Here is a 22282-nt window from a genome sequence, read left to right on the forward strand (position 1 = left end):
TCACTCGATTGGAGCTGTTGTACAGCCACAAGCCTATCATCTAAAATGTGGATCACTCCACTCCTCGCTCTTACCTGAATCCAACGTTGCCTTAAAGTGACCACAACTGTCTCTTTTATTTTGATCTTGACCTTGCCAGTATCAGTGTCAAATGTCTCACTGGGATCCTTGCCTTGTCCCTTGAATTTTGATTTTGAAAGGAGATGGCTACCAAGCTGCTTGGAATAGCAAGGTCAAGGGGATGCCTAGGAAAACTTCAGTGAACTCAGTTATGCTCATTTAGCTAAGGTGGTGTGCTGAGCCACGACAGATGGCCAGAAAGGAATGGGCTTTTGAGAGCAGTTTTGATTCAAGTTTCACCATTCTGCCTAAATCTGTCACTAACAGACACAAGCTTTGTTCTTTCAGTGGTTGTTGATTGGCCATGACCAACTTGGAAGCTTCACATATTCCTTCATAATCCACAGTTACGTAACAAACACGTGTAAACCAGTGAGTTGTGTATTGACTAAATACAATGGATGAAAACATGTTTTCTTGGAAATCAGTGGTAAAAGTCATTGTGGCTGTATTAGGTCACGATTTCGCAGCGCACTTAAATTTGAGCGTATGATACCTGTGCTGAGACATGGCCCTAAAGCTATGTAATATTGTTCTGCTCCCTAAGTTAAGTAGTCTTCAAGGTGGCTGTGTAACTACTTTTGGCATAAAGAGTCGTGTGAACATGTATTAGCATTGTGCAATGCTTTGTTTTCTTGTAAGATATTGCAGTTGCAAGCATTTCTGTATAGAAAGTGCAGCTAAATAAGGAGGTCTGGGGTAATTCTGAAGCAGTATTTTTTACTCTTTCCTCATTGACAATCCTCTTATGTTTGTGGGTCCATAAAATGGCACTGAACTCTTGCACCACTTCTCACTGCTATAGGAGAAGTGTAGGATACTGAAAGACAATTATGTCCTGCAGCTTTTGTGAGAGGAGGCACCTAGGAGTGGGAAGAAAACTCTGAAGTCAGAGAAGAGAATCCACAAAGGAGTGAGCCCTTATAAAACCTCTAAAGATGTTAAAAAAAAGAAAAAAAAGCTTCAGTGAGAGCTTGCAGTCACAGTCAGAAGATACAAAAATATATAGGGAACCCTGTTTTTCAGCAGATGTTTCGCAGCATTGTTTGTTATCTGAACATATTTTAAGAGCTACTTTGTGAAACGCAGAGCTTTATTCTTGCCTCAAAGAGACTGTATTTCAAATTTAGTGCTAGAGATACGCAAAGCAAGCCAATGGAAAGTGCTGGGGGACAGGATAGCAATGAAATGACTACAATGACACACCAGATAACAGCTAAAATACACTAACTGCCTATTTGTAGATGTTTTCTGTGGAACAGTAAAGCTATCCCTATGTAATATTTAACAGTTTATAACAAGGCTTTGCTTCTCCAACCATGACTTTGCTGAGACATTAGTGTAGTTACCTGAAGCTATGGGAATCTTTCATTCCTCTCTCTAACGAAAGTGAAAACTCAAGGAAAGACAAAAGGACAATGAACCCTGGCTCAAAGACAACACAAGAATGTTGCTCAGGGAAATACTAGGATGCTGCCTTTGGTGGTACTGCTGTTGATCCTGTCTGAACATGGGATTGCTTATTCGTTTGCTTTTCTGAGCTGGCATCTGAGACAGTTATGTTCAAAGGCTTCCAAGATATAAGCCAGCTCTATGTCAGAGTTTTAGCAGTAGTTCATCTGAAAATCGAAGAAGTATCACTTCTACACCAGCACAAGTTTTTTCTTGGGTGAGGAGAAAAAACTAACAGGAACTGAGTTCAGGTTAGCTGTCCCCAGGTATGAGCTGGATCCAATAAATTCACTGAAACATGTGTTACATCCAGGAAAACCAATAACTGTTTACCTGCCCTTTGAATGAAGGGATTCACCAGGCATCATGGAGTATAGAAGAATGTGCTTTGCATGCCATGACAATTATTGGAAAACAGAATAGAGCTGGATGTTGCAGGTAGACACGGTTCTGTTCACATAATGCTAGTGGTGGTAGAATGACACGGTAGATCTGTACGCCGCCCAGAGGAAGGGAATGTGGCTACTTGGTGGTTGGTCACTAGCAGTTCTCATCTCATGGCACTGGAGTGGCTGTGTATAAGGTGAGGCAATTTTAAACCATACTGAATTCTATGAAAGGGCAGAGGCCTTTTACTACCATTTTTGCATCCCTCCTTCACCATTCTTGTATTGAGGACTGAGAACGCAGAACCAGCCTGTGGGCTGTAATGCATTGTCTTCTGTGCTAAATATTTGACTTTCTTCCCCCAGAAGTTAAAAGGCAAACACCAGTTTGCCTTTATTTATGATATTCTGAAAAGAAAGAGAATTTTTTTTTCTGTGTATTCTTTCTCATTATTTTTATTCCCTATTACTGATAGAAGTAAAGAAAAATACATAATGCATTGAACCACCCTACAGCTGCTTTCATAATTTTGGTATGAGCTACTTTTTGTGGCTCTTCGTTATTCCTCTCATGGCGTCCTTTACCACTTTATCTGTTTACTCATTTCTTGTAGTGATCTGGAGAGGGACCAAGCATAAAAGACATATCATATCAACCTTTTCTTCTGCAGTCATTGTTTGAAAGGAGCTTGTCCACCTCCAGACACAAGACTGCATTTTGTTTTCCCAGTGAAATAAAATTCTACTTTCATGATATGAGACATGATGAAACATAAATATGTAGGCCCAAACATTTCTTCTCTTCTATCGACTACTTTCATGACAGTTTCTGAAAGGCTGAAGAGGCCAGAATATTTCTGGGTTTTGAAACACATTAGAAATGGTTTAGAATAGGAATGTAATTAGACTTGGTAAGTAGAGCCTCCAGTCTCAGCAATGTTCTCTTTATCCACTACAGGCAGCAGAAGGCTGCTTGGCTGGGAACGCTGAGACGGATTTGATTAACTCCTCAGGCACCAGGCATCGTGTGCGGCACCTCATGTACAGGGTTGCAGATCCCAGGACTGTAAGAGTGGCCACGCATCTGTAAAGAGAAGTACCCCTCTTCTGACAGCGTGCCAAAAAAGCACAGCACTGCAAAGACAGTAGTTTCTTTTTCTTATTAGAAACACTATTTACTGCATAAGTTTAGGCAGTTTTCTCCTTGGACATGTAAAACAGCTTTTCCAGCTGGGCTTTGTATACCTGACTGCATTGATTTACATAGTATTAAATTACAATATTTATTATTGAATTTTGCCAAGTGCTGCAGTGATATCATGGTTTGGTATTGGTCAAAATACTTCAGACACACACACACACATCGTACCTAATGTAGAGACCAATAACATCCAGAATACATGTATCTAACTAGTGTAGGAAAAAGAGATTTCTGGTTTACCAGAATCAATAGATTCTGTCAACCTGGAAACAAATGGTGGCTACATCATGTTATTGTAAATGTTTTCAGGAGACCTGAAATCTGTTGCATGCAGATAGACAAAGATCACACTCCTTTGTTATATCCTCAGGTGATTTAATATTTTAAATTTACGCATCAAGACGTTAAATTGCTGGTTCTGGAATGAGTAAATTTGAGAAGGAAATAAGATTGCCAGTTCTATTCTTGAACCAATGAATGAAATTGTGGAAAATTATGTATTCAAATCTCTGACTTTTCTTTGAAAATGCAGCCAGGGGCTGTCCTGTAACTGTAAATCTGTTTTTTCTTTTTATTTTTTTTCCCCCTAAAGGCCTCTAAGCTCATGTCCTTTCATGGCATCCACAATGGCAAATAACTATGAAAAGTTCTACTGTGAAATATTTATTTCATTTTATCTCTTTTAGGCATATTTATCAGTTTGACTTTTACTGCAAACCTTACATATGGTAAGAAAACTTGCCTTTTGAAATAGAAATTATCTAAGGAGTCATGCTGTCATGCTTAACTTCCGAATAAAGCATGACTGGAGCATAAACTGATTATACGAAATGAGGGTTTGGCTTGCTTTCTAAAAATGCTGTCCGAAGCCAAAGAGGTTAACACTTGGGAGATTTGCTTAAAAGGCTTCTTCCACTTTTCCTTCAGTAATCTTGCTTGCTTTTTCACCGGGTAGGTTTTAATGCTTCTCAAGCAAATCAGTTAGGACAAATCTGAGTGTGTCAAAAGTTTGCAGCAATGCTTTCTACATCAACAATAATATGAAATTATTTTAACCTTTCTGGTCAGTGAGGACCTTCAGTGTGTTTACGGGCAGGGCTTCATTGCCCGTTTGCAGGCAGCCTGCTGTAACGGGCCCTACACGCGGCAACGTGCCCTGCTGCTGGGGCCGGGCTGCGGACCCGGTGGACTGGCCTGGCAGGCTGCACACCGAGTAGTATGTGTGTCACGTTGGGAAAAATTTCAGTGTTCTGCAACGTGATTCAGTGTCTAAAAATGTGTGTTTGTTTTTCCTTAAGGTGTCAATTTATCTTATTTAACATTGACTGGGAAAGCTGTTATATTCCTGACCACATTTATTTGTAATAACTGTTCTTACCATGAAGCTAATTTCATTTTTTTCACGCATTGCTGTTGGCATTCGTCTGTGTGCTGAATTTCATTTTCAGTTTTAATACTTTTTATTAGATGTTTTTGTTCCTTTCTCTATACTGCTGGTTATAATTCTTAAACATGTGCCTGAATCAGCTACAGATACTCCTGGTTGTGATGATGTAGAAAGCTGCTGATGAGGACACAGAAGACCCAGTTCAGATCTCTGAATACCTAATTAAGATGTTGCTTTAATGCTGAAATAAAACCTGCGTTTTTCTGCCTTTCAGCTGGCATCAAACTAGATTTACACCACTATTTCTGAATACAGGGTGAGGCCTGAAGGCTTTTTGAATTGCCATGGTTAAATAAAAAAAAAAGCACAGTGATGTAAAAACTTATTTGCAGGAGTTGTTTTTATTTGATCTGTTTCTTAACTTCTATAATTTTCAAGGATTTTTAGCAATCATTATGGATTAAAGTCAATTATCTTTTTTTTTTTTCAAAATTAGCTGTGACATAAGTTGTTTCTCTAATAAAGTTATCTTTTTCTACTGTTTTTGTCAGAAGGAATCCCGTTCAAGTGAGAGTTATTAAGCAAGAGGAAAACAAATTGGAAGTAATTCCATAGCTGTACGTGCACACATTCAGTTCTGGGGTTTTTTATCCTTTCCTTCTCTTCCTGTCTCCCTCCTATTAGACTGCGTCACATTCGTATTATTAAAGTCTTGTGCATAATTGTCAGTGGTTTCCAAACCAGAGATGTGTGTCAAACTGAGAAGAAATAGTGTTTCCTGGCAATTGCCAGACCTGCACTGTCAGAAGAAAAATCAGTTTCATGAGGTTTTCATACAGATCAGGTGAACCCAAAGGCAAAGCAGAACTAATGTCTGCTCTGAATAGAACTTCTGAGTAGCCTTCACATAAAGCAAAAGCACTTGTGACTGACAGACAGCCAAGGAAGAATCTGTAATGAAGCTCACTTCAATGAATATTTCATAGTGCGCACACGCACAAGACTTCTGCCGTATCAAAGCCTTCGGCTCCCACCTCCACCTTTTCTACCAGGAAGCACAATCATAACCATCACTTGTGAAAATGAGAAGCAGCAGTGCTGAGCTGCAGATCTTCCTCCCCCGCTGTGGCAGGTCCCTTGCAAGGGAAGGTGAACTTTTTGCAGGAGCAGATTCCATAGATTAGAAAGCTTTGCAAACTTTCCCACTCTACAGATTACGGACTGTACTTGATGTTATCATTAGGATGGGACAGACTGATATTTTGTGGTCTTTTTTTGATGCTGTAATATCAGAGCTATTACATATCAGATTATTTTTTTCTCTATCTTCTCTTTTCCTCTTATTCTTCTTCAAATGAGCTGTCAGGGGAAGGACTTTTGGAAAAATTAACTGTGTGCAATACAAATCATGTTATTGTTCTTCTTCCCTCCATGCCTCAAGCCCTTTGTTATTATAGTATGAACGTGTAGGAGTAAAGCAATGATCTCTGTGGCTTTTTTCTGCGTAATTTCTCTCTTAAACACATTTACTGTCTTTAGAACATCCTTTGCAGAACCAAAATAGCAGACAGATAACTGCTGCTATTTATATTCTACTGTTAATAAGGGATTAATTCCTATCAGTTGTCTTACTAGTCTTCATTGGTATTCATGGGTAATTCTGAAGAACATCACACTACTGCTGTTGACATATATCCCTGTACAAAGCTAACGACTATTAAAGCTTCTCTGGTTTGAGGTTTTGAATTTGGCTAGAATCAAAAGAAAGTATTCTTTATTTAAGTAAACTTGACTTGCAACAAGGTAATTGTCATAACTGCTAAACATTACCAACCCAAACCTGAATGCATATTCATGTCACAAACATTGTAAATGCAAGAGACTTGAATGAAATAGTTTAAAGTTCTGTTATCTGCATGGAGGCAGATTCTGATGTATTTGAAGAAATACTTTCATACAAAAATAACCCCAATGTGAATCAGTCAGACAATGGGTAATGAAGTATGAGTGTAGCAATTGAAGTCTCTTTCTCACTGAGTTCACTTCTCAACCCCATAATTTCTAAATTTATTCCTGAATTAAATATATTGAGTGTGGAGGGATTTCAGAATTGAACTGTCTAGCTTCATTCCATTATTCTTGTTCTCTTTGGTCAGTCCTTGGGACAATTTAAATCAAATCCCTTCCTTAAAAGGCTACTTTTCATTTTCACCTTTTCAGTTTTAAGAAGAAAAAATCCTGGATCAGTCATAATAACCTGTTTATATTTGAATATTGTCAGCTTGAAAGACTACTCGATAAACAAAAGTGGTCCCCAAAAAGCCTCTAGTTAGAGAAACTTTTAATTGAATTCAAGAAATTTTCTTGAGACTTTTTCTCCGGAATTCATCCAAAGTTGACTTTTTCAGATCATTTAGAACTTCACTTCCACATGCTGAGTTTAGAACACTTTCTAAGCACTGCGGGTATTTAAAAATGGTGATGAACTCAGACTCTCAATATGTCTGTTAATTTTTTGAAAAACATTAGGGGTGATTTGGGTCACAAGTAAGGTTGTGAGTTTTGATAATTTGACCAATGTGAGAAGCACTTGCAGGATGTCACATGTTGAACACCTGTATGAAACTCTTACTGCAGAAATATTGCCATAAATGACTGGCACAGCTAACAGTCCAGGAGGAAAAAAATGAGTGGAGTGTGTTTAGAACAAACAGTGCAATTGACGTGTGGCTCCATGGTTGGAACAGCAAAAGCCACACTTCAGATTAAATCTAGACTTCAGGTGGGATCCCACAGTGTTACTATTTGTCCTAGTGGACAACAGGATGACCACGAGCCAACAGTGTGCCCTCACGGCCAAGAAGGCCAGTGGCATCTGGGGGTGCATTAAGAAGAGCGGGGCCAGCAGGTCGAGGGAAGTTGTCCTCCCGCTCTGCTCTGCGCTGGTGAGGCCTCCCCTGGAGGGCTGTGTCCAGTTCTGGGCTCCTCAGCTCAAGAAGGACAAGGAGCTGCTGGAGAGGGTCCAGCACAGGGCCACTGAGATGATGAAGGGCCTGGAGCACCTTCCATATGAGGAAAGGCTGGGAGAGCTGGGTCTGTTTAGCTCGGAGAAGAGGGGGCTGAGGGGGGATCTCATCAGTGCTTATCAATATCTGAAGGGTGGGTGTCAGGAAGGTGGGGCCAGGCTCTTCTCAGTGGTGTCCAGTGACAGGACAGGGACAGTGGCCATAAACTGGGAACAGAAGGTTCAGCATGAACATGAGGAAACCCTTCTTCCCTGTGAGGGTGCCAGAGCACTGGAACAGGCTGCCCAGAGTGATGGTAGAGTCTCCTTCTTTCCAAAACCCCTGGACTTGTTCCTGTGTGATCTACTCTAGGGGATCCTGCTCTGGCAGTGGGGTTGGACTACATGATCTCTAGAGGTCCCTTCCAACCCCGACCACTCTGTGAATCTGCATGTACTCACAGTTGTTTTATTATCTTTCTGATCAACCTCTCCTCTTAAATAACCAGCAAAAATGCTTGCACTGCAGAATGCGAAGTATGTTTATATGTAGATACATGTTTATAGTGCAAAATAAATGAATTACAGAGAAGGATGTTTTGAAAGGGTTGCAAGTGAAAATGCTTAATAATGTTATACTTCTTCACGTGACCTGAGCTTTGGTTTTTATGGGTTCACTTCTATTTAGTGATATAGCCTACGTGTAAAGTTTCACTCACTCGTCTTTGCGTCACTTAATGTGTAAAAAACTCTCATGTGTAATTCATGAATGCCTCATAGAAATAGGTTTGAATAACTCATGCTTGATGTAGATTTACTTCCTGTGGCCATCACTAATCTCAGTAGATGGAAATAAATCTGGTTATTGTAAGCTCTGAAGACTGCAGTCTTCAAAGCCAAAAGACAAGTAAAAGTCAGCAAAAAACCTGAAAGACTAGCACTTTCTAGCAGTCAACTAGACACATGTTACTGTTATTTCAGGTCTGTCTCTGCCTTCTTATAAAAGGGAGAGAATTACTTTTTTGTTTCATTTTGATTTATTATCACATAATAAGGTTTTTAAAAATCAACTAGTTTCCAGAGAACCAACCTAATTTGTAATGGAAGGGTTTGAGTTCTCTATGATGTGTAACTACAGATGGATTGTGGAATGGCTTTATAATCTGAACTTTTATGACTTTATTTGTGATGGTTTCATTTTCACTGTTTTAAAATACATGCTGGTAAGAAGAAAAGACTGTTTCCCTATTGTAGAGAATCCACTGTAGGGAACATGGGTGGAAAGAAAATCAATTTCAAGAACAAGAATCTTTAAATTTGCTCTTTTGGCATGAAAAATAGGTTAAGAATTTAATAGATGCTTATAAATATACTTCATCCACCATAAAACCAGGTAGTGGACTAAATTCAGACAAAACATGCATTACGTGTGAATCCACCCATAAAGCTAAAAATGCTGAGTTAAACTTAAACTAAATGGACCTGAAGGTCAGATTTTCCTTATATCACAAGTTCATTGTGTTGCTGAAGTGTAACATATGAGACAACGTAGATGAAAATATTTAAGATGGTCTTATTTTGGTGTTAAATCCTTGTAAAAGGTCTATTTCCAATTTCCTCACAGCAGCCTAGATGCTGTGTCTGCTAAGACCAACATATCCCCAAAGAGTTCCCCCTTCACAGCTCTGTTTATTTGCTAAAGGATGGCAGGGGTAATGGCTGCTTGGATGTCTGGTTACAGCAGAATTCCCTGGCCTCAGAAAGAATATCACCCTCTAGTTTTTACAGTAAAGTACTGTGTCGTTAAAAGGTGTCAGTGATGCAGCTGAACTTGCTCAAGATACTGAGACTTTGCAAAAACAACTTGTAATTAAGATATGGCTACCTCACTGGAAGAAGAAATAAGTGTGGTGGATGATAAAATAAGAAAATATTTTGTTCAAGACCCCCCAGGCATCATTTTATTTATCTAGGACAGAATGCCTTCAGGTGTCAGAAGCCGATTTACTAAATAATGGAGAAACCGATTAAATTACTCAGTGAAAGCAAGAAAAGATCTTGAAAATCTGCACACACTGGGCAGGGTGTAAAGTCTGGGGGGGGTGTCTTGGGTTTGTGTGGTGGGGGGTTGGTAGCAGGGGAGGAGCCACAGGGGGATGGTTCCTGTGAGAAGCTGCTAGCAGCCCCCGGCTCCAAGTCTGACCTGCTTCTGGCCACAGCTGAGCCAACTAGCACATCCATGATTAATGTATTTAAGGGAAAAAAAAAAAACCTGCAGAAGGAGAGAGGAGTTGGATGGGAGAGAGAGAACAGGCCAGGCATCAGGGTCGGTGAGGAAAGGAGGAGCGAGCGAGTGGCCGCATGTCTTTTGTTGCTGGCTGGTCCTAAACCACGACAGGAATCTCAGCCTGTCTTTGCACAGAGGCCACATCTGTTCTCATAAGACAGATCTTGCATCAGCATGGAGTTGCAATCATTTCTGTGGAATTTGAACATCTGAAGCTTAAGAAAAGGCACCGCCAAATTTCACATCAGACCAATGGGTGGTTCAAAGATAACACCTTAGCGTTAACCTAATGGTGATCTTCCCCGTCCATGTGTGGAGATGTAAAGGACAAACAAATGGACAGTTTTCTCACGTGCTTCACCTTTCTGGGGGAGATGTTGCCTTGTGCATTGGTGCACTTGTGGCCACAATATTTTCCACGTAGTAAGTGTGACCTAAACAGGAGATATTTATTCTTTCAGTGTCATGTTTGCGGAATCTCACTTTGGAGTTTTCCAACTGCAAGCAAAGCTGGAGCACTGTCTAATGCTTCCTTTGGGATCAAAGAACTGTGAAGCTTCAAGAAATGCTGGGAGCTGTAGACTCAGAGATGTGATGGTGAGTCTGCTGCCAATTACATATTCTTTCTAGCTTCACCATATCCAATCAATTAGGTCTGATTTCATCCCACTGGAGATCACAACTCCCAGAATCCCTGAATGCTTTCTGGGTCTGAGTTTCAGGAGGAAATTCTGTCCATTGTATGATTTTGGGGGTTTTGGCAAAAATTTTAACTGCGTGATTTATCTTGTCTTTAGTCACACCCAGTCAGTTCCTCAAAAGTTTGTGTGTGTATGTGTGTGTGAGAGAGGGGAAGACGAAACTTTATAAAAGAGATACAAAATCAAGTTAAATCATAGAAATACGTGTATTCTCAGTTTTTACATGGATGTCTGTGCACGTCTCCAGCGCCTGAGTGATCTTTCTCCCAGTCATTCAGGGCTTTAGAAAGTTGGGTTTGGGATATTTTTAAATTTTTTTCTGCAAAATGTTCTGAAGACAGTTAGTCACTTTGCACTCAGGAAAGAAAATTAACTCTTACTGAGCCAGGGTCATAGAACAATGTGAGTGACTGAATATAACTAATATCTCAGGATAGTGAGGTCAGTTTGCGCTGTAGGAAACTTATTAAGCAACAGGATGGACTCCAACTCTTACCGCTTAGTAGAGTGGAATTTGAGGTTGGGTTGTTCATGCTTTCTGAATGCATGTCCAAATGATGTGTATAAAAAAATTGTGATGAGCTACCTCTATATGTCTTGGGACTTGAATTTCATGAAGGTGTTCAGATACAAGATCTCCATCCACTTGTAGCTTTAGGCATGTCAGGATTGCTTAAATGAGCAATAACCATTTAAGCATGGAGTAAAGCCATGGTTGATGAACTGGAAATAAGAATAATTTATGCAGAAAAACCTCTTTCTGCACTTTTCACATAAATAATCAAATACTGCAAAAGCACTGAAGGAAACTAAGATCATGTCGTCTCAGGTGACCAAAACACTGAAGTATCTAAACACTGTGTGTTTTATTGCCACACAGCATTCAGTGACCGCTTTTGGTGGGACTGGTCTTAGAGCTTGTTAACAGTTTTCCCTCAGATACAGTCTCTCACATTCCTTGGTGGGACTAATTCAGCACTGTTGAAAAAAGATTCTCTGGCTCAAAAATGGACAAATAATGGATGAACAGAGTGCCCCTAACAGTCGGTCAAATAGGCTAGGGATGCCAGGAGATGGATTGCTTATCTGTTCTCTTAGGAAGTGCGTGTTACTCTGTCTCAATCCCAAGGGTTCCTCCACCTTCTGCTGATTATTCCCTGGCGTTGTATGTGTTAAGGTAGAAGGAGAGTAAAATTCTGGTGCAGTGAGGAAAACAGTAAGTAAATCTCAACTCACTATTTACTATGTGGTACTCCAGGCACTCATCTGAGAATATAAAATAGGCACATAAAGTCCTTGCATTATTCAGAGATGTAAATGCCACCAGGCAGTAAGAGGAAAAGGTGAATTAGGTCATAGCTGCTGGTCAGTACATAAGGAATTCTGGAATTTATTCCTAACATTCCTAACAAGAAATGAGGAAAACATCAATTTCCATTGAGTGCATAAGGGTTTGGCTGTGAGGTTTGATCTGGTTCACATAAAAATGTTTTGCTTTTTAAATAAAATACGTCCACATTGACCTTTTCAACTCTCTTCTCCCCTGTTGTGCTGAATCAGACACTGCAGTGCACACATTGCATTGCATACATGCCTGAGCACTCCAACTTCAAATTGCACTCTGCTAAGCTATATGATGTGGTGTCTAGGGTGTAGCTTTAACATAGCTTCCTAGACATCAGCCTGGCCTCACTACCAAGGTATTGGCCATTCTTGTTCATTAACACAATGAAAATTAATAGCAATGACACCTTTGCCTCTTGTTTTCACAAGTGCTTGAGTCTTAGGTGCTGAATTTAATGCAGGTCCCAAACAAGATCCACAACAGAGATTACTGCGAGTCGCTACTTTTCGATGAACTGAATTTTCACAGCAGCCAGTCACTAAGGGATGAGTAGCTCATTTCTAAAATTAGACAGCTGAGTTTTTAGGACATCTGTAGTTCAGAAGAAAGCAGCTGTGTAGAAATTAATTTAATACTGCCTCTGGTAAAGCATCACTTTTTCAGTTATCTGAACTTCTTACCACTTATGGCTACATTATGATGAGTGATACTGATGTACTATAGCTACAGTTGCGACAAAGCAATAGGAATGCTTCTTCCTCCAGCCTCACCCCCCCATTAAAGAAGAGAATTAAGCACAGTGGACTACACTTGAACAATGGGATCATGCAGAATAAGAGGTACTTAAATGAATATGGTTTCCCTCAAATGCATGGGAGAAATAATAGAACACATCCCTTAATAAATTTCTATTGTGGCAAATGAACCCACCCTCAAGCACTATCAATGAATGCAAAGGGAAATGGACTACATGCACTCATTAACCTGCTATGGGGATCAGGAAACACAACTCTGAATGTTAGCATATGAAAAAAACCTTCGTTCTGTGACATAAATACCAGGTCAGGGTGAACTCAGTCTATGTCTGTTTATTCAAAAGATGTTGTCAGGTTGAATTTATATTGGTGGGCCTGATGTAGGTCGATTGCTATTTCCTCTCGCAGCTCTCAATGTGAACTCTTCAATGTACAGTCTGGCTAGCTTGAGCTCAGCGTGGTCACAAACCCAGGCCTGGCTGGAGTCATGGAAAAACTGCTTGGTGATCTTGGGATGTACTCAAGAGGTGCCTCTTGGGAGAAATTATGGCCTTGAGAGGTTGAAAGTGGTTAAAAACTGACTGTGTTGAACCATTGCTCCATACATCCAGACAGAAGCTGTGAATGTGTAACAGTTTCAGTCTCTATTGTTTTCTGCTGAAAAGTTTGGATAGCAATGCAGCACTTCTGTGCTTTTCTTGTGAAAAGTCACCTGAATCTAAACTGTGGATACTGTGGTCTAAGAACAGTAGATCTACAGGCTAAAAGAGAGAGGGGCTGGGAAAGACAGGGGGAAAGCACGGGAAGGCAGTGGAATCCTCCTAGAAGAAAATGTCCCTGAAAGTTATATTTAATTTAGTTTAAGATTCTGAGAGGAATTATACAGCTTCTGGAGCTGAAGTGCACAATCTTTCAAGGTTGATTTAACTGTATGGTTAGAATCTAGCTGCTTTAAAAACTTGTACTTAGACACCCAAGGAATATCTCAGTTCTAATTTAATAACTTTTTTTAACAAGTAAGTTCAGTGGCTCTTGGGCAGATGAGACAAGTTTCTTTGGAGTGTTTCATCTCTCGTTTTATTATGCTTAAGTACCTTTTAGCTTTGATGATTGGCTTGACCTAAATTGACATGTGAAAAAGAAGCCTGATATCAGTGCATAAATCTGTGATAATCACCACATCATTACACAGTATCACCTTTTGAAGAAGGAATTGAAAGCTACTCTGTATTCAAAATTCAGCAGAAAGCTATTAACCCTTGTCTTTTATAAACAGATTGAAAAGTGCCACTTGTGAGAAACAAAAATGGCAAGCTAAAGCAAAGCTAAACTATTTGAGATGGGACCTTGTACGTTTTGTTAGAGGTCTGCTATCCTGAAGTTTGGAAAAAGGAATGTCTGTGATGAAAATTTTTTCCGGCGTGATGAATACTAGATTCTTAAGTCAGAATGTTCTCAGCTGTTCTGCTGGTTTTCTGAGCCAAATAGCTCTGTCTGGGAATAGGCAGTGTGATACTGCTCTAAATTCATGGGGAAATGATGTTAACACCCATATGTGTAACTTGAGTAAGGGTTAATGAGAAGCTGTTTATGAATAGACCGCCCCCCCCCCCCCCCAAGTCCTTATCATTGACCAGAAGGGGCATGAGATCTAAGGTGATAAAAACTTTCTGTCTTCACGTGGGGTGTAACAGGTATTTATAGCCCCTGAAAGTATTGTCAACTTACACTTCCAGCATGAAAATTCTGTTGACATCCTTACCAACTCTTGTCCATTTCCCTCCCCAGAACTGTTTCTTTGAGGATTTTTCCTCCATTTGCATAAAATAATAGTGTATGACATTAATCAGTCACAGAAAATAGCCACCACCAGGATCTTTATGGGGTACTAATTGTTTGAAATCATTAAGGCCTCAGAACATTCCTCCAGTGAGCTACTAATGCACATCATGCAGAAAATGTGAAAGCTCTGTCTTTGGAAGTGTACAAGCATCTCCTCTTCTTGGAAGTATTTAGTAGGTGTCTAAATTATATGCTTTAAATTTGCAACATCTGATGTTTTTCACTCTCATTTGTGCAGTTAAGTATGGGAAATACATGCCAAAATGCATAGGTAGGCATATTCAAGACATAAAGAACCAGGGCTGTACACTACGCATACGACATAGGTGAAACTCGCTGAAAAACGGTGGGCAGTCGGATTGGTGTGTTTTGTATACGTATATAGTCACACGTGCATATTGCATATGCAATTCTTACATGTAATTTTCTTATCGCTAATTGTAGTGTCCCCCCATTAATTTTTAATATATTACCCACCACCATGATATTCTGTGTGAAATTCTGTCATGAAGTAGCCCAGATGAACAAGACTTTGTTTTAACTTTGAAGCAGAATGTCAGCTGACAACAGCAAATGCAACATACTGATCCAAAGGAGAAGTCGTGCATCATGTTGCTTACTTACCGACTGCCTTTAGAGAGGCGTACTTGTTAAGCTCTTTGCCTGGGGGCTGTTGCTCATATGGGTTTGTGATCTGTCCCAGGCTGGGATACGAATGTTGATGTGCCATCTGAGGAAGGAGGGGAGATGTTGGCATGACATTATTCATCTGTGGTGGATCTGTATCAAAGAAAATCGGCAAGCATTAGGAAAAAATATACCAGTCTTAAGGTTTGAACATCCTTACCCGCTACAGATTAGACAGGATATGTCATGAGATTTACTGCAACAAAACACTGTTTACTGCAGAGTGGGAGTTTGAGTACAGCAAACCTGTACTTCAAACAGTTAATGGCATGATTAAAGACTGATGAATGACTGTGTCAATAAATGCCAACTTTTGCATAAGAAAGATCTTTTAACTAAAAAATAGGTTTCCAAAACAGTTGAAACACAAATACTGAATTTACTGCAGCATTAGGATACAACCCAAAACTTGCAGTTTATTCCAAGGTAGCTTGACTGCAGGGCAGTAGTATCACCCTGTCTGTGCAGTTAAAGAGCCAGGCGAATTTAAATTGGCTCAGGCAGTCCTGCATATATGCAGTTACACTGCTTTTAATACCAGGACCAGCTTGGTTATTTGCACAGCATTATGTTGTGTTCTGTAGACATGCCCCACAGTGCAGAATGTGCAATTTTGGCTCATGACTATTATTAGGTAATTCCTTCAAAGCTAAGACTTGGTCTTTCTTTTCTCCTTTTCCCTGACAGTACATTTCACAATACCATACCAAGATAAATTTTTCTGTAGCAGACATAGCTAAAAGCAGGAGCTAATTACTGCTTATGTATAGTTTTATATCAGCATTCACCCCATATCCATTCTGTAGTTGATTTGTTCCTTTATAATAGAGAATACAGCCTGGATGCTTTTCTTTCTAAGACATACTGTAGTTTTTTTTAATGTTCGATTCCAGCCTCTAAAATGTTTGGTCAGAACTGTATGCTGCACTCAATGTGCAAACCTAAATTTCAACAGATTTCAACATGCTCAGCATATCTTTTTTTGCTGAGTCTTTCTCCAGCCTGTGTATTTCAAGATATTTGGAGCTGATTGTCAGTCGTAGAACCTTATAATGGCCTCTGAAATCACAGACAAGGGCATTTTTCTCCTGCAGTGAAAACATGATGCTGAATTGGTGACAATACAGTAACTCCCACAGCATCAAGCCCTGGCCTGGGATCATGTAGAAAGACAGTTGGACAGTTAGGGGAAAGAAGGCTTATTATGACGGAATGAGTGGACCACCCCTTAAGTGCCCACAGGATCTGACAGGAGCCAAATAACCCTGTAGTTTGCCAGGATTTTAAGGGAATTGGGCCACTTGGCTTTCCACAGCTCATTAATGAAGCTGTGTGCATGAGCGTTGCAGCCAGTTAACAGATTTACTGCTGGGAGAGAAAAAGCAAGTTAAGGTGTTTTTAAACTTTCTTCACCATTGCTGCTGCTGGTGCAGTCTCTGCTGTTCAGTCTGAGGCGGTCCCTGCCTCTGCAGAGCCGTGTAATCACATCCTCCTACCACGTACACATACAAACATGTTGGGAGTGCATCTTGAACCAAAAAGGGTAGAAGTGCTGCCATCTAATAGCAGTATGATTCTTTTTGCTGTTACTGGTTATTAATAGGGAATAAACTGGTAGAGGATAGTAGGTAGAGCTGAATAAGAATTGATTTTGCAATAGCAAGAGTTTTTCAGTGTTTTATTTTTCTTTTACTAAACAAAAAAAATTGGAAGTTGGACTTTTTGTTTTGCCAATATTGTGTCAGATCATGAGAAACATTTTGTTACGATTTCAGAACGATATACATATATATAAAATAAGTTGGCTCACTTCTTAAAAGAGAAATGTTCTTTTGGATTGAAAACCAAAAACTCTTCTGTTCCAGTATTCCCCAAAAAAATATTGGAACAGGTTTTTAATCTTTCTGGGTAGGTTTACCTTGAAAGGCTGTTTCTTAAGTCAACCCTTTCACACAAACAGCTGTTATTTTATGAATTGCTATTTTCTAATAAATAAAAGCTCTCAGTAAGTTTCTATTCAGCTATAGTACTGGCATGTCTGATGTGACTAGGTAGAGTTAGCGCAGCAAGAATTTGCGAAATCCTGTTCTGTTCCCATTCTATCTCTAGGCTGTAGCTGAGGAAAGCCTCTTACTCTACTGGCTTGCACCATAAAACAGCTGACCACTCTTTCAAAACCAACCTTATCTTCCAAATGTCGCTTTGTTATGGTTGCATCTACGAGTACACTTTTGAGAAGGAATGCTAACATGGGCGTATTTGGGTAACAGGGCAGCCTTAAATATACCAGCATGGATGGGACCTTTAATATAAGGGAGGTGTCAACCTTTTCCCACTACATTCACTATGTTTTTTCTGAGTTGATCTAAATCAGCACTTTGTAAATGCTACTACCACAAAGTTACCTTGTGGCAATTCTTATTATCCAGTCTGTCAAAACATCAGGATTTCATTGCAATGAATGAAGTGCTCACAAAACATTGTCAGCATCAGTATTTCTATGCTCCTGCCAAAGTGACTTGCAGCTGTGGAGACTTAGAAAACCAGTGTAAATAAGGTTGAAACCAGAACTGTTTCTTCCACTTCTGCCTCTTACTTAGACCTATCATTTTTACTCAGTCATCTCTTTAAATGTAGTGAAGAAAGTTACCCCAGAAATGTACGGGGGATAATTAATTAGGCGTGCTTGGTTTTGGTGCAGGTGTTAGTGGCAGACTATGCTCTTACTAGGTTGCTAGGTTACTAATGTTGCTGGGCTTTGGTTCTTTGAGTGTTTATGAAGATGTAAAGAAACATGTTTTCTATTTCCAGATCGTCTTTGACTTCTCTTTTGTCTCGTTAAAAGCCCAGAACTCTCCCAAACTAGGAATTTCAAGCAAATTAATAACAGTCATTCTTTCACTGCTGCACTGACTGCACCATGCCCCTCACTCATACCCAGATGCTTGCACAAGACTAACTCATCACGTAGAAGACACAGTTCAAATTACTCATTCGGTTGGCCATTTGCACAAAGTAAATTAAGCAAAAGGCCAAACTCTGGCAAAGTGCATTGAACTATATTGAAGAAAATTTCCTATTTATAAAGCGACTCCCATTGGAATGGACTCCTAGGGCCTAAGAGGAAAATTTCAGCTTGATATATGCATCTGCCTAAATCTGAATCACACTAAATTTTGGTCTAACTTGCCATAACTGGTGAATGTTGCATTTATTTGCAAGCTCGCTAAACTGTATGTGGTCTGATTCCTTATCTTTGGGTTTCTTGAAGTAATGAACAAATGGGATACTTATATTGTTTTCTCCAGACATAGTTAATGTAATGATGGTGGGTAAATTCACCTATATTTGGATGCTATTTAGGAAATGTAGCTAATCGAACATTGTAATGCCAATGGTATAATGGTGTAATGCCAATTCTGTAGCAGGTGTGATGTAAGTCTAACCACTGGGGGAGGCCAGATTTAGCTGTGAGGAACTAGGAGGTTTTAAACAGGGCTTTCTTTACCTGCTCTGGGGCAAACCACTTCTATAACTAAAGAAGGTACTGGCCTTGGCAGTGTTGTCTTATACTTGTAAATATTGCTTCAGTCTTACCAATACTGAATAAGGGTTCTGTCAGGAAATAAAGAAATTTGTCTCACTACTTCACAAGATCTTAATGTGAAACTTGATATTTCTCAATATGAGATTTTGACCTTTTTTCCTGAAACTGGAAAAAATAATAAGTGTTAAATTTTTGGGAGCAAATAATAAACTATTGGATTTTTCACAATATTTGGGGATACAAGCGATTGGTTTCAACTGGAAGAAAGTTTAACCAGCAAAATCCCTACCAGCTTTATCCCTGACATCTAGTGCCAATTTAAATCCCTTATACTTATAAAGCAGATATTCAGTGATTGGTATTTGCTGGCTTCACTGAATGGGGACAACTTTAACCTGAAAGCTGTGGCTGTGCTGATACATCACTTTTGGCAACCTGACACCAGTACCTCGTCCAGCACGGTATTCCATATAACCAGCTGCACTGTGCCACTGCCAATTTATGTATTTATTTTTAAAAGACAGAGAATATGAACATCACAGGGAGTCAAAAAACTGTTGGTGCTGCAGCTTCTGTCATGGATAGTCAGACCTGATTAGCGTGGTGATATTGCAAAAAACCTGCAATATATAATACCTGTCTTATTTTCTGCTGAAGCAGGGAAATACGCTGCTAGGCTGCTTCCTAACCTCTCAAGTCTCTGAGAAGTCATTCTGGACCTAGTGTTAGTGGCTTGCTTCCTATCTTCCTACTACCAGCCCAAAAGGAAGAGTTTGAAGAAGCATGCTGGATCTCACCACACAAAGCTAGATGTCTGCTGGGCAGAAAATGAGACATACAGGGAAAAAGGAAAACAAAAAGGGTCTTCAGATGCTGAAGATCGCTTTTGGCAGTTATTCCCTTCAGAGGTCTAGGTATAGAAAAGCTTGTGTGAGGCAAATGGAGCAGAAAATAAGAACTGGAAGGAAGCTGCACTGAAACCAGTTTATAGCTAGACAAAGTGGGATTTATATCTCAGCCACCAAAAATGAGCCTTTTGAAATGGCTGAGGCATCGGCTTTTGGTCACAGCAAACAGGTTACTGCCTTTTTCAAGTGAAAATATTGGGTTTGGAGCGTTCCTACCCTTCCCTGATTGTGAATTTTGGAGTTGCTTTAGCGTGCATCATGGTGACAACAATAATGTAATTGGTTGCTGTAATTCTGCTGCACTCTATCCAATTAAGCTGGTGTAATGTCTAATTTATGCACTTCATTCAGAAATCAAGGAATAGGCATCTTGGCAATTATAAAATACAAATAAGAACTCAGTGTGGCAACACCTGACACACCAGGGTCACACGTATGAATGTGATAAGACAAGGCAAAAGCATGAAAATTTGTTGGTTGTTTGGTTTGTTTTTTGCATTGTTTATAGAATATAATGTGCTGTTCACTTAGTTTGATTATTCTTGTCAAGAAGATGACAAGGTTATGGGAAATACTCAGGGTTAGAGGAAAGGATGCTAGTAGGATGCCACCAGTAAGAAGCTTGTTCACCGTTTGAGAGCCAACAACCTGCCATGAATGTCCCTGTTGTAGTTTAACCCCAGCCAGCACCTAAGCATGACACAATCACTCAGTCGCTGCCCCAGAGTGGGATGGGGGAGAGAATCAGAAGACTAAAAGTGAGAAAACTCATGGGTTGAGATAAAAACAGTTTAATAGGTAAAACAAAACAATGAATTTATTCCTCACTGCCCATGGGCAGGCAGGTGTTCAGCCATCTCCAGGGAAGCAGGGCTCCATCATGTGCAATTGTTACTGGGGAAGACAAACACCACCACTCTAAACTTGTCCCCCCACCCTTCCCTTCTTCTTCCCCCAGCTTTATATGCTGAGCATGATGCCATACAGATGGAATATCATCCCTTTGGCCAGCTGGGGTCAGCTGTCCTGGCTGTGTGCCCTCCCAACTTCTTGTGCACCCCCAATCTACTCACTGGTGGGGTGGGGTGAGGAGCAGTACCGACCTTGACTCTGTGTAAGCACTGCTCAGCAATAACAAAAACATCCCTGTGTTATCAACACTGTTTTCAGCACAGATGTAAAACACAGCCCCATACCAGCTACTCTGGAGAAAATTAACTCTATCCCAGCCAAAACCAGCAGAGTCCCTTAAGCTCAGCCACTATCCTTCTCCTCTTCAACCATGAGAGTGAAACTTGTTCTGTACAGTAGCCTGGGGATTCATTCTTTTCTGTGGCAATGAAGTCAGTGATTCAGTGCTTGAAGACAGGGAAAATGAAAAAAGTCCATAGGCAGAGAATGGGGTCTATTAGTTAATGAGCAGTTACAGGCATAAGGAAAAGAACAAATGAGACAGGCGATGCAGTAACAAAACAGGAGAGGATGGGGGAAGGGCAGGAAAGCAGAATGAGATTTTGCTATAAAAGCCACCTGAAGACACACATACAAAAGAAATGAGAACAGGACAGACAAAAGAAGACTGGGAAGTCAAGGGGGAAAAAGGGAAAATTCAGAGCAAAATATAATAATAGCTGAGCATTTGCAGATACTCAAGAGAAAAAGAGATGCCCTGAACTAACCAAAATTGAAAATAACAGCTACAAAAGCAGGGTAGTGATTACTGAGTATCAGCATTAAATTATTTCCCCCCATCCGTAAGTATACCACCACCACCATGCATATTTGTTCTTGAGTGTATTATACTTAATTATAACACTAGCTCACCCAGCATTGCAAATCCATGCTCACGTTCCTACAAGCCTCACCAACAGAAACTGCACCTACTATTTCTGAAAAATATTCGATATGGTGAAAACTCTGGGATTCTAACAATTTGACTATGCCTGTAAACTAATTCCCTTCAAACCAGTTCCTGGATTATAAGATTGTTCTCCATTCATGGGACTGAGCCTCCTATTGGGGTGAAACTCAAATCCTTGGCCTATATACTTCCTCCTGCCCCCCTGTATGTTGTCCCAATGCAGTTGAATTGACTCTACTTCAGGCTTCGTGTGTGTGCATTTTGCTATGCCTACATAACTTGAGGTTTTCCTCTTTGTAGGTATTGTATTGCCATTGTTGTCTTCTTATTTAGATTCTTTTATCTATGTAAATGTGTTTTTAAAGGATATTCTTATTCACATCCAGAGCATCATTGCATGCAGGGGTAAGCTCTGCAACAGGCAGTACATCAAAATTAGGCTGTACACCCATTAAATAATGCACTGTTTGTGTATATATAGGCATAGAGGAAATATGTGTGGTCCATCCAGTTTAATAGATGCTCTCTGCCCTGTACTATGTGTGACAGGAGGGTACAAGGACCCCAGTGTTATTTTTACGCAGAATTGTCTCTGAAAGTTGTGTGCTTATCCCTTACACTAGGGGTTATGCCCCAAAACCAGCAATGCAGTTTATGCCCTAAAACAGCAATCTTCTTAAACCCTTTGGTTTGCATTAACTGTTATAAATCTATACCGCCTTGTTCTCCACATAGTCAAAAAATGGTATTTTAGTTCTTGTTAAAGTGATGGCACTCTGCAGCATTTTCCACAGTCTAG

The 22282-nt window shown here is 40.0% G+C and overlaps 1 protein-coding gene across 1 annotated transcript in view; it reads right to left on the bottom strand.

Annotated features, from left to right (window-relative positions):
* LOC104509358 (protein shisa-9-like) overlaps positions 1-15260 on the bottom strand; it is a gene marked incomplete at its 5' end in the record, with an annotated part of 20099 nt that extends 4839 nt beyond the window's left edge. Inside the window, one exon of the mRNA XM_010151282.1 lies at positions 15105-15260. Coding sequence (XP_010149584.1) covers positions 15105-15260 — 156 coding nt within the window. The remainder of the gene's footprint in view (positions 1-15104) is intronic.
* Between the last annotated feature and the right edge of the window lie 7022 nt (positions 15261-22282).

This window comes from Eurypyga helias, unplaced genomic scaffold (assembly GCF_000690775.1).
Source record: "Eurypyga helias isolate BGI_N326 unplaced genomic scaffold, ASM69077v1 scaffold635, whole genome shotgun sequence".
Lineage (NCBI taxonomy): Eukaryota > Metazoa > Chordata > Aves > Eurypygiformes > Eurypygidae > Eurypyga > Eurypyga helias.